Source organism: Belonocnema kinseyi, chromosome 2, assembly GCF_010883055.1.
Source record: "Belonocnema kinseyi isolate 2016_QV_RU_SX_M_011 chromosome 2, B_treatae_v1, whole genome shotgun sequence".
NCBI lineage: Eukaryota > Metazoa > Arthropoda > Insecta > Hymenoptera > Cynipidae > Belonocnema > Belonocnema kinseyi.
The window spans coordinates 122,773,141-122,792,444 of record NC_046658.1 but is presented as its reverse complement, the minus strand read 5'-3'; the positions used below and the strand labels follow the sequence as shown (position 1 = coordinate 122,792,444).

General features: G+C 28.0%; 1 protein-coding gene across 2 annotated transcripts; it reads right to left on the bottom strand.

Moving 5' to 3' along the window:
• Window positions 1-447: 447 nt before the first annotated feature.
• LOC117167400 (ras-related protein M-Ras-like) lies at window positions 448-13,744 on the bottom strand. 2 transcript variants are annotated; one of them, XM_033352295.1, is made up of 4 exons: window positions 13,632-13,744; window positions 5,395-5,741; window positions 4,605-4,921; window positions 448-1,768 (listed from the first exon to the last, which is right to left on the bottom strand). In XM_033352295.1, the coding sequence occupies exons 2-4, from the start codon at window positions 5,582-5,584 to the stop codon at window positions 1,679-1,681; spliced, it is 597 nt and encodes a 198-aa protein (XP_033208186.1). In that variant the 5' UTR covers window positions 5,585-5,741; window positions 13,632-13,744; the 3' UTR covers window positions 448-1,678. The 2 variants fall into 2 exon arrangements, with proteins under 2 accessions (XP_033208186.1, XP_033208187.1); XM_033352296.1 differs by lacking the exon at window positions 13,632-13,744 and adding an exon at window positions 13,398-13,512.
• Between the last annotated feature and the right edge of the window lie 5,560 nt (window positions 13,745-19,304).

The window sequence follows — 19,304 nt, the reverse complement described above, 5'->3', positions numbered from 1 at the left end:
GGAGGCTTCTAAGTACACTTCAGAAAAATAATTCACGTTAAAATTATTTATTTAACAGTAGTTATTCAAAGATTTAGCTTTTCCTTTCTCTTTAGGGAAAAGTAACCATTTTTATTTAATCCTAACGATCAAGGCATCATTTTATTCTTTGAAGGACTCTCTACAATTCTATTTGGGTGGAGTTATTTGAAATCTAAACCATGATTGTTTATAACAATAATAACTGTATGATTTGATCATTCATTTTTTAAAATAAAATAAACCCAAGCAGGAATTTAAAGAATCCTTCGAAGAATAAAATGAGACCTGGATCATTAGGATTAAATAAAAATTGTAACTTTTCCCTAAAGAGAAAGGAAAAACTAAAACTTTAAATAACTACTGTTAAATAGACAATTTTAATCAGATTAATTTTTTTCTGAGTTGTGCTTAGAAGCCTCCATTAGGATTTATAGAAGTTATTTTAGACCTTTTTTTGTTGATTTTATCAATCATTTTAAAGATAGGATACTTAGAGATTTACTGTACGTAGAGTACATCCTTAATTTATTGAAAGAAAAGTTACTAAAGTGATCTTTTTATTTCAAAAATTAATCAAATTAGGCGATATGCGCCTATAAAAAAGGGTTTCGTAGCCTATTAAGTCGTTTAAATCTCTCTAGACGCGACTTAAACCTCGTCTCGAATCTCATCTTGAATCTCGTCTCGAACCTGGTCTCGAGCCTCTTCTTGAATCTAGTCTCGAGCCTGGTCTAGAATCCCGAATCTCGTCTCGAGTCTCGTGAAAATTTATGACGGACCGAAATAAGAACGAACTACGCGGGTTTCTTCCAGGGACTACGAAACCCTAAAAAGTGAATCACAATAGTGACTTTATCTATAAAAAGTGACTGAAGAGTGATGAGAAAAAAGTCACTATGTGACAGCCCTGATTATTCTCGACTTTTCCCCTCACTTTTCGCTGATTTTCTGGTTTTCCTAGACCTATGCATCCCTATGAAAGTGAGTTAAATAAGTGAAAATGAAAAATGGGAATGAGGATCATGATCTGAAAAATGCCAACTAAAACTAAAGAAGCGAATCGAAGGTGCAAGTCAAAATTAGAGAATACTATTAAAACTATTTGGCAGCTATTCCAAATGAGCTGACTCGTTATATAAAATTATTATAGTCATTTTATGACAAAGTTCAATATCGAAGAGTAAGAAACCCCCCTCTAAAGTTACGAGTAATAAAAAGTGATCAATTCCGTTTTCGTCGATGGTAGAAAATTGATGTGTTCGCATGGATAGACGCCGTCTCGCATTCAGTCGATTTTAAAAAAGGGATCTCTTCCCCTATAGAATACAAATCTACAGCGGCGTCGGTGAAAAATCTAACTGAATTTCTACAATGTGGCTCGCCTTTTCAACTTTTTTAAATTGAAGGTACCTACCCCTTCTCATTTAGCTAATACGTTCAGCACAATTAATATGGCAGATTGGCAGGAGTGCACTTTTCGGACATTTAACTTTCGATAGAGTCACAAGAAAGGGAGAAGACTAAGAGCGTCTAGAATCACGTAATTTTGCGAAAACGTGAAAATTGCAGGAATGGATCGAAGTATAAATTACTTTGGCTCATATTAGGAATTCGGATTGGGGCTCTTTTTCTTGTGACTCTATGGGATTCACGATACTTATAAAATATTGCACTTTCCTGTACGCCTTCGTTTTCGACGATTTTTCTCTAATTCGGCTGGTGGTTGGTTTCTGATGATGCGCACAACCTGGAAATTAAAAAATTAGTTTCATCTGGTTTAAAGACGACTGCGAAATTTTATTTTTAAAATGGTCTTTTTTCCCTGGACAACTTTTAATTTTCCCTGGCCAAATTTTAATTTTCCCTGACCATTAATATTCAAAGGCCAGAATTTTTATCTTTTACAATGTTTAACATTGAATCTTTTTGTAATAGGCATAAAATAATTTCCAATTAAAATTTAGACACTTCAAATTTCTTTCTTTAATTGAACCAAAATAGATGCATTTTTAATCCAAAAGAACAACTTTTTAACAAAATGGGTGAATTTTTAACAAAATTATTCAAATTGTAAACTACAAGGATGAATGTTCAACTAATTGGTTGAATTTTCAAACAAGAAATATTAAACTTCAACCGAAAAGAGGTGCATTTAAAAAAAAATTGTTTAACAGTTTAATGCTCTAGACCAGAATTTTAATCTTGGAATATTTCTAACAGAATATTTTATAAGCGAAATAAATTTACACAGAAAGATGATGAATTTCTATCCAAATTTTTGACTTTTCAAATTATAATAATAAACTATGAACCAAATTGTGGAATTTTCAAACAAAAAAGATTAAACTTAAACTAAAAAGACATGAATTTTTAACAAAATAATTTAGAATTTCCTGTACAAACAGACGAATTTTCAACAAAAATATTGAATTTTGAAACAAAAAATATGACTTTTTACTAAATACTTCAATTAAAAAAATTAAATTGTTGACCAAATATTGGACTTTTCTACCTACAACGATGAATTTTTAAACAAACAGTCGAATATTAAAAAAAAAAAGAAAATAATGATCAACAAACTACTTAAAGTGTTAAGAAAAGAATTTATTATATACCGAAAAAAAATTGCAACTAAAAGATCATTTATCAAACAAAACTGAGAAAGTTCCATTTTCAGAACAAAAAATTAATTTTCAATCAAAGTTTCCTATAAAATGATTACATTTTGTTCTCAAAAATATTAATTTTTAACAAAATAGTTTCATTTTCAAACAAAGAGATGAATTTCCAACAAATAAACATTTTTTAGTTCCGTTACATATAGACTTGAAAAACTATTTAATAAACGAGTTTTTAACAAAGTTGTTCAACTTTAACCATCGATTTATTTTAAACAAAGAAATGATTCCTTAGCCCCTGAGATGAATTTTCAACTAAGAAGACTAATTATTAACTAAAAATATAAATTTTTTAAAAATACATACATTTATAAACAAATATTCAAAATTAAGTTTAAAAAAAACGTATTTTTTCACTGAGAAGATTAATTTTTCACCAAGAAAAACGAATTTTTAATCAAATACAAATACTTTCAAATAGATAGTTGAATTTTAAACTCAAAATGATACATTTTCCACAAAAAATGAAAAAGTAAAATTTAATTTAAAAATTTATTTTTGAACAAAAGAAAGAAAGTTCAACTTTTTCGTGATCAAAATTTTCCACAAAAAGGTTAAATGTTCAACCCGCAAATATAAATTTCTTACCAAAAACCCGATTTTACAACAGAATAGTTCAATTTTGTCGTAAAAAGCAATTTTTCAACAAATGAAGATTCTTCAGTCAAGAATTAAAAAAAGTTTAATTACATTGTTAGTTTAAAAAATTAATTTACCAGAAAAAAAAAGTTTTCAATGAATTTTTCAATTAAAATAATGCATCTTTAACTAAAATTAATCTGCAACCAACAAAATTAATTTTCAACAAAGAAGTTCAAATTTCAACTGAGTACTCGAATTGTTAACTGAAACAAAAAATTTTTAACAACAATTTTCTACAACACGGTTGAAATTTCAACCTGAAAAGATAAATTTTCTACCAAAAAGATAAATTTTCATGAAAATAATTCAATTTTCAACCAAACAGATGGATTTTCAAAAGATAAATGTTCTTCAGCTAACGAAGAACCAAAAAGTTCCATGAAATTTAAAATTTTTTAAATTTATTAAAGAAAAAGACTTTTGAACGAAGAAAAAGAAAAACTTTCAAACAAAAAGAGACGAATTTTCAATGAAAATAATTAATCTTTAACTGAAATAGTTAAATATACAGTTCAAAAATTATTATCCCCAAAAAAAGGACATATTTAACAAAAAAACTACTCTGGAAACTAAAAAGATTAATATTCTACTCAAAAAGACGAATTTTTAACCAAATAAATGAATGCCCAAACATATAGTTAAATAAAAGTTGAACTCACCTATATAATATCTATTTTACAACCAAATAGTTTAATATTTAACTAAAAAGAATTAATTTACAACCAAACAGTTGTATTTTAACAATCAAAAATGAACGAAAAAGATAGAAAGATGACTTGCATTTTTAACTAAAAAGGATGACTTTTTAACAAAATTGTTGAGTTTTCAATCGAGTAATAAAATCTTTATCTGAAAATATACAGGTCAGAAGAGAGCAACTGAAAAAAAATAGAAAAGAATTAAAATAAATTACCAACAAAAATAATAGATCGGGATGGTCACATACTTCATTTTCAAAATTGTATAACTTTTCCCTGACCAACTTTGTTTTTCCATTACCTGACAGACCTTCAAAGACCCACATTTTAAGTATGTGCCATTTTAAACATAGAATCATTTATAAAAAGAATACTAAAACGATTTCAAATTGAAATTGAAAACTTTCAAATTTATCATCTTTGAGTGTTTTTTAAAGTGCATCTTACGAAAATTCCCTAACCTCTGCAACAAAACTTTCAAAGTCACTAATTTTGCCCAGGCTTAAATGACTTAGTTACTTACATTACTTAGTCTTGAAAATTGAAGTAAAATTTGGATTCTTACCTCGTGAAAAGCGACATCAACATTTAGGGGCGGATCCTTAGCAGATGTTTCAATGTAAGGAATGCACAAACGATGAGCCAATTCCCTGCCCTGTTCTTCTGAAACTTTTCTTAGATGGACCAAATCGACTTTATTAGCTACCAACAGCATAGGATACACATCCCTGTCTTTTACTCGGAGAATTTGCGTATAAAAGTTGACAATGTTTTCGTAGGATTGTTTATCAGTGACCGAATAAACTAATAGAAATCCATCCCCTTTACGCATGTACTGTTCCCGCATGGCACTGAATTCTTCCTGACCGGCTGTATCCAGTACTAGAAAAATAATTATATGTAAGGCTTGGTAATTTACGTTACAGCTGTGATGAGCAGGGCGACAATATTTCTCCGTAAAATGACAGTAATCACGATGTTATACGCCATCTTTGTGAAAATCTTTTTTACAAATATGACATGTTTTTTCGATTTGAAAATAATTAAACAAATTAATCTTACTACTTATTACTCCTAATCCTCTTCTTTCCTACTTCTCATACTTCCTATCCCATACTTCCCATCTCCTTGCCTACAAGCTCTTTCCATACCTCTCCTCTCCTTACGGCGCTGCTTCCCCCTTTCACTTTTTCTACATACCCTAAAATAATTTCCTCCACTTCCTTCCCCGTAGTTCCTTTACATTCTCAAATATAGGGAATATAGGGATTTGAAAAAAGCAGGGAGAAAAGGGGGAAAAGGGAAATTGGGGACTCACTGTATCTTCTTAATGAAATAAAAAATGGGGAACTTACCATCCAAAATGCACCATTGTTTGTCAACTTCGGTGTGCTGAATATAGCTGTCCTCGATGGTAGGATCATAGTCGGTGACAAATAATTTCTGGAAAAATTGTATGGTAAGGGCACTCTTTCCGACTCCTCCATCTCCGACGACAACGAGCTTAAAGGTCATAAGGTTGTCATTGTTAGGAGGACGTGTCATACCGCCTCTTGATCTCCCACCCACTCTCCCAGTGCTCTGCCTGCGTTTGCCTATTCTGCCAAATCTTTTGGGACCTCTTAGACAGTGCCCCTGATTTTAATTTCTACAATGTCCAGCCACCTCGATTATTATATTTTTCTTTAATCGCAACCTCAACCTGAAACGAAAAATAAATAGTTGATCTATATTCGAATAAAAACATCAGTAGGGAGTTAGATATTTATTGGGTATCAGGGTGTTCCTTATTTTTGGAAGTTTATCTATTTGTAAAAATAAGCCTTCAAACTTGACAAGAAAAGCAAATTTATTTTCAGAAACTATGCAATAGTCAGTGACAGCCGAAATTTGGGAAAAATCCAAGATTTTAGCTAGTCAACTTGGAAAAATTATTAATTTCTAAACTTTTTAACAAAACTCTCTCAAGCTTAGTAAGATGAACAAATTTCTTTTCAGAAACTGTACAGAAATTCGATGCTGTCGAAATTTTGAGAAATTCAAGATTGTGAATTTTGGTTTAATTAAAATTGTAAATTAAAAATTTTCACTTTTATTGTAAAACTGTATCCTGCTTGATAACATTTCCCAAAAGTATCTCTTATTAATCATTGTTAATACCTTGTACATTTTTCGGAAAAATGAATACATATATCGCTGACTGATAGCCATATTGGATTTTTTTCCAAATCTTGGCTGTCGCCGACTACTGGGCAGATTCTAAAAATAAATTTTTTATCTTGCTAAGTTTGAGAGGTTTGCTTTAAAAAATTCTGCCATTATTAATTGATCTTAAATTCGAACTATCGGCCATCATGGATTTTAGTTAAATTTTGGTTGTCACTGCATAGTCCCTTTCTCTTTCTTCAGGTTCGAAATAAGGTTGAAGTTCTCGTTTTCCAGGTGAACTTCACGATAACTAAGAAAAGAATGTCGATTTTTTTATTTTTTCGCGTTTTTTCTCATGCTAATCATACTTGAACAAGTTTTTTTATATTTCGGTGCATTTTATTATTTCCAACGTTTTGGAAATATACCTCTTAAGTCGTACCCCATCACACACTGAATGACGCGGAGCCTCACCCACTCTGCTATTCAGCAGCCTCAAAAAATAGTTTGTTTTTTCTAAAATCTCGCAATATAATAATCTGAGATGAAATTTGTGCGCATAAAAATTGTATGTCTAAACGAGATATATATTTTTTGTTGTTGCATTTTTTTCTAATATGACTAAAATGAAGGATGAAGAAAAATGACAAAAATGAGTTTTTCGATTTCTCTTTTAAATATGTATTCAATTTCATAAAATAGTAATTTTTGTAACAAAAAATCGAACATCCATTTTTTTTTAGTTTTTCTCAAAAACTATTAACCTGTGTTAAAAATAAATTTAGAACTTTTAACTGGGATGCAAAAGGAACCTTTCGACTAAGTATCAAATCAATGTTAATGTGGATCATTAATTTCTTATGAAGTTATTTGATTCATGCAAGAAAATTGTGTTAAATAATAATAATAGAATTAAGGATAATTTGATTAATTATCAATTAATATTTATAAGAATAAACGACAATAAAGTTGGATGTGCACACAAGGGTTTAAGAAGTGAAACTAAATTAAACAATACTGTATCTGAAATCCTGCGAATTTCATCACGATTTAAGAAAATGCATGCTTAAATTCAGACAAATTTTTGTTAAATTTAAATTTATCTCTAAATGGCATAATAATGAATTAGGTAAAAAAAGTTTTAATGTATAATAATTTTCAGTATTTTTTCTCACTGTGGTCAAATATTAGCCTACATAGGATGTGAGCCTTAAAATTGGCCACTATAGGACTTAAAGTCAGCCTAAACTTGGACTTAAATTAATTTATTACCTCTGAGATTTTTCAAACATTCAGCTTTTAGTATTTTTCTTTTCAGATAGAATTAATAGATAAAATATGAAAATACCATAAATCACAAATATTCAACAATATTTGTTATTGATCATAAACATTTCAAATAAGATTCGCATCGAAAAATAAAAAAGATATTGCGCAATAAAATTGAACATTTTGGGACAAAAATTTAGTGCACTAGAGGCTTAGTTTTAACATTAAAAATGGGCTGCTTTTTTAGAAAAAACAAACTATTTTTAATACTTAAGGCGATTATTGTTTTAAAAAATTGTTTAAAAATGAATATTGTTATGAAATTACAACTTTCATTTATTTTTCTTCTTAATTGCTTCCTATACTTACCATAATAATTAAAATTAAACAATGACAAATCTATGCTTTATAAACATTCCTTTCGCAGAAAAGATTTAATTTGGACACGCAATTAGGTTCTGGTAAACCTTGAATAGTTTATTCAAAAATTATTTATTGTAAATTATTTTTTGTTTGTTTTACAGAATCTTAAAAATATTATTAGCGCCAAATACTGCGTGTTGATTTTTAACGCAGATCTACATTTTATTTGATATTTAGATACTTAAGATTTTAACTATATATGATTTCCGTATTTCATATCTTTATTATTTATCACAATATTTGTCCATTATTCATAAAGGTATAAATTTATAAGTACACAAACTGTAAATAAAGAAATCCTAGAAATCAAATTTAGTAAATAAATTTAAATACTGGTAGAAAGTGAATACCTCACTGATAAAGACAAACGTAATACCTTGGGCAATACGATTACGCAAAGAACAAACATTAGAATTTGAATGGTTTACTACATGTATATAGAAGATTACACGGATGTTCTTAAATATTGATCTAAGACTGATAAGAAATTTAATCAATGCACAGGTCTGAATTCTCATTTAGATTTGCATCTATGCTACTGGAATTTCTTGTTTTATGTAGAAGAGACTTTTTTATATATAGTAAGCCACATCATTACAATTTTTGCATTAGAATTAGATAACAAAAGTAAGAAAATGGAACATTTTTAAAGAGATTAATTAATCTTCAATTTATTAAGGTTCTATTACAAATCTGAAAATAAAATTATTCAAATCTCAATATTTAAATTTTACGCGCAAGATTTTATGAATATTTAAATTTCCTTTTTAATTTTAATCAAAGTAGATGCAAAATGAAAGGTCGAGTCTTAGATATTATATTTTTTAAATTACTTTTTCATGTACATGAAGAATTCTGAAACAAAATAGAGAAATTTTTAATTAAAACCGTAATAATTGATACTTCAAAAAAAATGTAGTTTAAATAACTAACAGTTAAATTAAACCAAAAAAGAATATTTTTTTAACAAAATAGTTGAAACCATAACAAAAACAGTTTAATTTCCAACCTAACAGTTGACTTTTCAACAACAAAAAAAGATAACACTTCTACACATAAACATGAAGCGTTGAAAATGAATAAAAATCAATAAATCAATACGATTAGCAATACAAAGTTGTCAAAAAATGGTACACAAAAAATAATTGAATTTCATCAATAATTGAATACAAAAATCTCTAAAAAATTAATAATTCGAATAAGTGAATGATATATTGTTTTTATTATCTTTTCTCCATCATAAGATTATAACTCATTTCTCTTAAAAAGTAACATCTAAAAGGTCATAAAAAATAAAAATAACGAAAAAAACGAATCATTCGTTATTGTTCAATAAGATAATCTAACCACAAAGTAAAAAAAAACTAAACTTGAACAAAATATTAAAATTTTCAACAAAAACAGACAAGTTTTCAATCAAATAGCTTAACTTTCAACAAAAAATGCAACATTTGTATTTTCAGCTGACAAAAGTAATGTTTAACCAAAAATAAAATTAATTTTCAACAAAACAATTTAATTTGCAATCAAACCGATGGATTTTCAATTAAAATAATGAATCATTAACCAAATATAGTGAAACTCTTCTATAGCCCCGATTTCGGGGCTCACGGTAGGTGGCAAATAACTGATTATAGCCTGCTCCACTTTTGTTTGTTCACGCCTGAGAGCTCCCCCGAGTGACAGGCACAGATCCCGCGCACCCCGCGCAGCACCTGTTTCACCTTCATTCAGCGCGGTGTGAATTTTCGGAAAGGCTATAGAAGGGAGGGATATTGAAGATTTTCACTGTCATTCAATTTTGAACCAAGCTGTTCAACTTTGAAGCAGCTATTTAAATTTTCAACTAAAAAGATGAATTTTCAATCAAGAAGATGAATTTTCTGTCAAAAAAAGACAAATTTTAAACTAAATAGTTGAATTCTCAACAGAAAATGCGATATCTATATTTTAAGTTAAAAAAATGAATGTTTAAACATGAAAAAACCGAATTTTTTACACACTATTTGAATTTTCAAACAAAAAAAAAGAATTTTCAATTAAAACGATGATTCATCAACCAAAAAAATCAGTTTTCAGCAAAGTTGTTTAACCTTAAACTGGCTGGTTCAATTTTTAACCAAAAAGAAGAATTTTTAATCAAAAAGTTGAATATTCAACAGAAAAAAATTTCTACAAAACAGTTGAAGTTTTAACTAAAATTAATGATTTTCCAACAACGTTTTTAATTTTTAGCAAAACAATTAAATTTTTAAACAAAAAGATGTATTCTCTAACCAAAAAAGAACAGTGGACTTCTTAAACATAAATTATTCATGAATAATAATTAGTCGTAACAAATAGTAGTATAATTTTTAAACAAAAGAGTGAGTTCTGGACAAAAATATAAGTTGACTTTTCAACCAAAAAAGATGAAACTTCTGCTGAAGAAGATGGATCATTAATCGAAAAAGACGAATTTTCAAGGAATAAGTCAAATTTTAAACTAAAAAAAAAATGAATTTTCAACCAAGAAATTTGTACCAAATGTTGCATTTTCAAACAAATAGCTGAACTTTAATCTAAAAAGCATAAGTTTTCAACCCAATAATCGAATTTTCGTTTAACAAATATTAGTTTTTAACCAAATAATTGAACATTTAAACCAAATATTCAGATTTCTAACCAGAAATATAACAACAAAAATATTTGAATTTTCAACTGAAGTCATGAATTAAATAAATTGATCTTAAATTTTTTTTTGTCTACTGGCCGTAATGATTTATTTGCTTCCGGTCAGTAAGCTTATGGCCAGTAGACAAAAAAGAATTTAAGGTCAATTTATTTTTATTTAATTAATATCACCTGGACAAAACCACAACATCAATGCATAAAGAAATTAATTTCTAACCAGAAGTATGACTCATGATTGATTTGTAACCAAAAATAAACGAATTTTCCACAAAACATTTGAATTTTCAGTAAAAAAATTATTAAATTTCAAACAAAATCGTTCCCTTCCCTTTTAAGCAAAAACTATAGCGGCAGACTTTTCAATCAAAAAATACGAATTTTCAAACAAAACAAAAAAGATTTTCTGACAAAACTGTTAAGCATTCAACAAAATAATTAAATTTTTATGAGAAAAATATAAATTCTCAAGCAAAAATATAATATTAGACTTTTTTAATCAAAAATATAAATTCACGACAAAAAATTTAATAGTTGATATTTCAACCAAAAACCATATTTTAAAATTTACTTTTAGGTATAATATACATGAAACGTTGAAAATTAATTAAAATCAATAAACAAATATGTTTAACATTATAATAAGCATTACTAAAGCTTACACAGAGAAATATGAGACAGATTAATAATCGAATACAAAAATTTTTCATTTTTGACCAAATAGATAAATTTGCAACATAAATGATAAATCGTCTTTAAAAATAATCGCAACATTATTCAACTTTTACTAAAGTGGTTAAATTCAATGTATTTTCAATGAACAATATTAATTTTTTTACCAAAACAGACGATTTTTTAACAAAATACATGAAATTTTAATTACATAGTTGAATTTTCAACCAAAAATAGAATAGTTACATCTTCAGTTAGAAAAATTAATGTTGAAGCGGAATAATCTTAAATCAAAGAGTTGCATTTGAAAAATAGACATTTCTGCTAAAAGAGATTAATTTTCAAGCTAAAAAGACGAACTCACTTTAAAAGAGTTTAATTTTCCATCGAGAAAGACTCTTCATTTGAAAAAAATGCATCTAAAGTGTTGAATTTCCAAACCAGAAAGACAATTTATTTTTCTAAAACAAAGTTTAATTTTATGCCTGCAATTTGGAATTTTCAAAAACAAACATGTTTTTTAACGAAATCGTCGAATTTTCAATATATAAGAATAATTTTCTAACGAAATTGTTAACTTTTCAAAAGAACAATTAAACTTTGAACCATTTAATGAAATTTTTAAACAAAAAATATGAACTTTCAACCAAAAACATGATAATAGACTTTTCAACGAAAAAAATTAACATACAACCAATAAATTGAATTTTCAAACAAAAAAGATTAATTATCAACAAAAAATGTATTAGTTGAGAGTTTGACAAAATAAAATTTTAACTTTAAGCTATAAACAGTTGAATTCAACTAAAAAATATAATTTTTTAACAAATTCATTGAATGTTTAAAAAAAATCTATTTATTTTCCAAAAAAAAGTTGACTATTCAACCAACAAAATTAAATTACTACCAATTAGTAGCATGTTTAAACAAAAAGAGGTTTTTTTAATGACAATTTTAATAATAATTGACATTTTAATTTTAAAAAACAGTTAAATTCATCCAAAAAAGGTTAAATTTCTCCCAAAGAAGATTACTTTTTAATTAAAAAAAAAGAATTTTCTAGAAAATAGTTCATTTTTCAATTCAAAAATATATATTTTTAACCAAGAATATTAATGTTTACTAAAAAAGAGGAATGTTTAACCAAATAAATGAATTTTCATTTTAAAAGATCAGTTTTTAACTAATTGTTTTAATTTTCATCTAAAGGATTAAATTTGGAACCAAAAATATCATAGTATACTTTTCAACTAAAAACAATAAAATTTCAACTAAGATGTTGTATTTTTAAACAAAAAAGAGAAATTCCCAATGAAAATGACAATGATTGACATTTTAACAAAAGATTTTAACTTTAAATTAAAAACAGTTGAATTTGACTAAAAAACACAACAACAAAAAACATACAAAAAAATGAAATTTCTACTAAATAGTACGATTTTTTAAAACGAAGAGGAATTCTCGATAAAAATTGCAATGTAATTGCAGAAAAGATGAATTTTAAATTTAAAAAAAAATGAATTTTCTAGAAAACAAATGATTTTCAAACCCAAAAAGATGAATTTTTTACCAAGAAGATTAACTTTAAATTACATTTTGGAATTTAAATTTAAATTAATAATGACACTTTTTAAGAAAATAATACATTTTTAAATCAAAATAGATGAATTCCCTACTATAAATATACTAGGAGACTTTTCAATAAAAATTGAATTTTCAATCAAACATGCAATAGTTGATATTTTAAACAAAAATCATATTTTTCAATTCACTTTTTCGTACATATACAACAAGCTTTAGAAATGAATAAAAATCAATAAACCAATACGATTGGTAATATCAAGAGCATCACACAAAAGCACACTGACAAAAACTAAACACATCAATAGCCAATACAAAAATCGTTAAAAAAATATTCATCCGATTGATTGATTGATTGCTATCATTATCTCTCCACCACCCTAAAACAAACATAACACTTTTCCCCAGAAAGTAACCCTTTTTCATAAAAAGTAGTCTCTAAAAAATCATAAAAATTGAAAATAACGTGAAAAACGAGTCAATTGCTATTTGCCTAATAACGTACTCTAAACACTAAGCGTCAACAATCTCGTCCAAATGTCACTTTTGTGTCTGACAGCTACCACACTCGTCAATTCTACAATCTACACATTACCTGCGCCAAATGTAGCAATTACCACATCAAGATTCACTGATTAGAATTTCACAACTTTTCCCAAAACGCACAAAATTGGCGCATTAATTCCAAAAGACAGATCCGAATATTTATCGAATATCCGCAGCCGTACCATAATCAACCTTGATCACTGATGGGGCGTGCGTGTACGCGGATGGAAACGTAAATTGTTTTTTTTTAAATAAACAAGAGGAATGCTGAGGTAATACGGACCTTGTCACTTGAAGATCGAGGCTCGACAGGTAAATTTTCAGTAAGAAAAAGAATCAATGGCTTGACAGCTATACATGGTCTGCCACTCCTGCCTTGTCTTGCCAGTCGCTGTCGCCGTTGCTTTTCGTGCAAACGTGTGAATCTGTGTAATGTGTAGGTGTGAGTGTAGGCGCTCGTGTGTGTTGCGTGGGGTGTACGTGAAATGCGGTACATAGGGACGACTTTGCCCCGCCTGCAACCCAGGTCATTCCTGACGGTCGAGAATACTTTCAAAATTCTATAATTCGTCAAGGCTGAATCCTCGAGATTGTATAATCATTGGTACAAGAAGATGACCTCAATTTTTAATATTTTTCAGTTCTGAGGGAAGAAATAATTGGTTTTCGGGAAAAGGGGAATTGGGGAAGTAGGGCATCGAGTTTTCTGCGTCCCTGAAAGTGTACTGAAGTTTAGGTGCGCGTACGACGCGTTTCAGTCTCGTTTTTGCCCAGCGATGGCAACATTTAGAGGCGGTTCTGATCTGTTTTAGCTTGGGAGGAAGGTTTGCCAGAGAGCAGCATTTGACGGCTTTTACTGTGAAGGGTTCGCTGTAGGGTTCTTCTTTAACGGTTAGAGGTCACACTCTTTGGGGACGCCCGAGTAAAAATGCTTCGACTTGAGTTCGACTTGGTTATGTCTTGAGTTTCTCTCCAAGGCATCGATGTCTGGCTGCGTCTCAAAACTGAGTCGAGATATAAGCCTTCGTCATACTTTTATGGCCACGACAGGTAAAACGTCGTTTATTTGTCTCAAGTCAAACCTTGTCTTGGCTAAGACGACGTTTACTTGTCTGAAGTAAAGCTGCCTTAATTCGAACCTTTTTCGGCTCATGAATGAGATTAAAATTGATGAATGAAAAATTTGTAATTATTAAATTAGTTATTTTTAATTAAAAAATTCAGAATCTGTGGGTCTGAGCGAGTTGAACCCTTAAAAATTGTATTTAAAAAAAATAAAAATTGTAACTTTATAGAAGGATCTGCTAAACAAATGCCAATCAGTAAATTAATTAATCATTAACAAATATTATCTTTTATGACAGTCAGAATGACCCTTTTTTTAGGACAGGTATACACTCGAAGTTATAAACCGCTCGTGTTGGAGTCATACAAATTTGACTCAAGAGATAAATTTATGTCTTCAAGACATAGAAACTTGTCTATAGGAAATAAATTGAAGTCTGGCTCCATTTCCAAACTGAGACATGCTCAAGTCGACCATTTCGATTTCAGCATGTTACATTTATTAATAAGCGAAGCTCTTCTACCGTAAGAGATAAATTTTCAACCAAAAAATACGAACTTTTAACATTAACAAATTAATTTGTAATCAAAAAGTTTCAGAAGTAACAAAGAACAAACGAGATATATTTAAAAAAAGATTGAACTTTTAACCGAATTGTTAAATTTTCTAGCTACACAGACAAATTTTGTCGAAGACAGTTAAGTTTTCAACAAAAATACTGATTATCAAACAAGACTGACTTTTGTAACATATAAATTATGAATTTTCAACCCAAATACTACTTGAGAACAAAAAGCAGAATTTTAATCAAAAAGTTAATAGCAAACCAAACACTTAAATTTTCAACAAGAAAACATATCTCTTATACCGAAAATGAAATCATAAAATTTTCAGTTTAAAAAATTAATTTTTAAGAACAAAAGAAGAATTAATTTTTAACCATTTTAATTTAACCAAAAAAGGTGAATTTTTAACCAAATAGTTGAATCTTTAACAAAAAATATGAATTTTCAACAAGCAAAATTAAGTTTCTAACCGAAAAGACGAACTTCCAACAAAATAGAGGACTTTTCTACCAAACAATTAAATTTTTAATTTAAAACGTGAATCTTTAAGAAAAATTGAGTTTTTAAGAAGTTCACGAAGAAGTCCAATTTTCTACCAAGAAGTCAATTGAATATTAACCCCGAAAACGTGATTTTTTTTTATCAAAACCTGCATGTTCAATCAAATATTTAACTGTCTATCAAAATAGTTTCATTTTTAACGACATAGTCGGAATTTTCAACCGGAAATATGAATAATTAAAAAGGAATTAAATTTTCACTAAATTCTTAAATTTTCTACCAAATTTTAGAATTTTCTAAGAAAAAATATAAAATTTCTCCCAAACAGACTTGGACTTTTCAACCGAAAATATTAATAATTTTTGTAAAAAATACATTTCTTTGGTTGAAAACTTAACTATTTGGTTTCAAATTAGTCTTTTTATTTGAAAATTCATTTTTTTAAATGGAAATTTAACTGATTTGACGAAAATTCGTTGTTTTTTGTTAAAAATTAATTTTTTGCAGTTGAAATTTCAACTACTTTGCTAGACATTTTTTGTTCGCTTAAGATGAATCTATTTAATTAAAAATTATTATTAGTTTTTTTCTCATTAATTTTCTTAACTAAAAATTTATTAACTCCATTTGTTGTTTCAAATTTCTGCTTCGTTGAAAATTTTTTATTACCTTTGTTCTAAAAATTCGAATTTTTATTCAAAATTATTATTTTTTTATCGAAGATTCATAATTTCATTTGAAATTGATTTCTTTGATAAAAAAATTAAATTCTTTAGTTAAAAATTGAGCTACTTTGTAGAAAATTCGTTTTTTATGGTTGAAAATGAATGCTTTTTCAGTTAAAGCTTCAACTACATTGTTAAAATGGTATTATTCTTTTTGTTGAAGATACGTTTATTTGGATGAAAATTCATTTTTTTTATATTAACTAATTGATTTATTGACTGAAAATGCATTTATTACATTCTTCATTGGAAATATATTTATTCGTCATTTTAATCTTCTTGGTTGAAATTCCATCTTTGTTCTAAAATTTCTATCATTTCCTTTAAATTTAATTTTTGGGTAGAAGATAATCGTTTTATTTGAAATTGATTTTTTTCAGTGGAAAACATATTTCTTTTGTTGAAAGTTCGTTTTTAGTTGGAAAATTTTTTTTTGATTCAAAATTTAAACTTTTCATTCAAGTAGAAAATTTTTCTTCTTGATTAAAAAATCAATTTTTTTTTAAATTAATTTTCTTATTTGAAAATTTATCATTTAAGGTGAAACCCTATTTCTTTGGTTAAAATTCAACGACTTGGTGAAAAATAATTTTTTTATTTTTGGTCGAAGATCCATCTATTTCGTTGAAAATTAGATCTTGTTCTAAAAATTCAAACATTTGGCTGTAAATTCTTTTTTTTTTGCTGAAAATTAGATTTTCAACTAAAATTTTGATTATTTCCTTTTTGGTGAAAAATTGATATTTTTTAATTTAAAATTTAACTAATTGGCTAAGAATTCATGCATTTTGTTGAAAATCAAACTTTCTTGGTAAACACTTAATCTATTTGGTGAAAACTTAATTTTTAGATGGTAAATTTAACTATTTTGTCGAAAATTAGGCCTCCAGTCCATGCACCAGAACGACCGGATCTCAGAATGGCCGGAATGAAGCGTTGACCAATCAGAAAATTTCCGCGGAAACAGTGTCTCGTTCACGAGCCGAAGTTAGCCGCAGATGAAATTTACTACAGTGCGTGTCACATTTGTTGTGAGTGTTTTTTGTTTTCACAAGTGTTTACAACTTGAGGTTATAAAAAATAATAATTTATTAACATAATGATCAGTGTTGATTAATTAAGGGTACATGATGTAAGTATCAATTTTACGTACAGTCTTCTACATTTCTTTTTGAGTTTCTTATATGAAAAGTTTTTTTTTGACGCTAAAAGATTATGTATAACACATACACCGGCTTATACCGTTAACAATGCTTTATTTTCGAAAATTGAATAATTTATAATATTTGTCTGGATGTAAAAGAGGAAGGGAGAATAAAAAAAGAATTAAACAATTTTTAATTATATTTTGTATAGTTCTACATTAAATTATTTGCAATATATATTCGTAAGATGCATACAATTAACAATTTTGATTCAAAATTTATAATAATTTTGCAGATATACTTAGCATTTATTGTATTTTAAATACTTGTGTACTTCATTTCGCGCCAATAAGCGTTCCGTTCATTTTCAAAGTTGTCAAACACATGCACCGGAATGACCGTAACTCGGAATGACCGGAACACCAATCACAGATCATGTTTGACAAGAAGGGACTTTTTCGTCTTGTCGAAGGTGCTGTGCGATTTGTGTTGCGGTCATTCCGGGCTACGGTCATTCCGGTGCATGTGTTTGACAACTTTAGAAATGAACGGAACGCTTATTGGCGCGAAATTAAGTACACGAGTATTTAAAATACAATAAATGCTAAGTATATCTGCAAAATTATTATAAATTTTGAATCAAAATTGTTAATTGTATGCATATTACGAATGTATATTGCAAATAATTTAATGTGGAACTATACAAAATATAATTAAAAAATTTTTAATTCTTTTTTTACTCTCCCTCCACTTTTACATCCAGACAAATATTATAAATTATTCAATTTTCGCAAATGAAACATTGTTAAATATATAAGCCGGTGAATGCGTTGTACATAATATTAAAGCATCAAATAAAACTTTTCATATAAAAAACGCAAAAAAAATCTATAAGGCTCTACGTAAAATTGATACTTGCATCATGTTCCCTTAATTCATCAACACTGCTCATTATGTTCATAATTTATTATTTTTTATAACCTCAACTTACTTCGGCTCGAGAACAAGGCACTGTTTCCGCGGAAATTTTCTGATTGGTCAACGTCCATTCTGAGATCCGGTCATTCTGGTGCATGGACTGGAGGCCTTATTCTTTTTCTTCGTGCAAATTTATTGTTAACCTGGAAATTTGATTATTCCATTTCTGATGGTAAATGGATATTTTTTAATTTAAATTCAACTATTTGATTTAAAATTGATGTGTCTTGTTGACCATTCGTCTTTTTTGGTGGAAAATAAATTTTCTTGACATAAATTTTATCTTTTTGTTAGAAAATATAATTATTTTCTTCAAACAATTTTTTTTTATGGTATTTTTTTATCAACTTAAAAATACATACTATTTCATCTTTGTTTTTAAATTCATTGTATTAATTAAAAATTCATGAACTTTGTTGGAAATACATCTTTTTGCGATAGAAAATTAATCTTCTCTTTTAAAAATGTATCTTCTTGTTTGAAAAATCAATTATTACTTAGGAATATAACTTCTTGAAAGAAATTGGATTATTTGAAGCAAAATGCACTGAACAGATCAGATTTCTATTAAAATTTCCTCGAAATTGTATCATTTTTGGAGTTCTTTTTTTATTAAAAAGCTTTCTAGCATAAAATCATCAAATCCTCCAACCCCAGATTATAAGGAACAATCAGATTTTATGAAAGCCCCTTTTGCCCCAAAATGATAATTTTTTATGTAGCCTAAATATATATATATATATATAATCTTTAAATGGGATTTTTTTGCGTGTATAAAAGAAGTTTGTATAATTTTTTCATTCAAAAGAAATCAATAATTCTGATAATATTTCTTAAAAAATGATAAAAACTCGAAAGAAAAGTCATTAGGAGAATACGAGGGTAGTTCAATAAGTCCTTAGAATGACCAACAGATGGCGCGCGAATCGCTCAAAATCATCTGTTTTCAGTCAGCACCACTCCCGACTAGATATA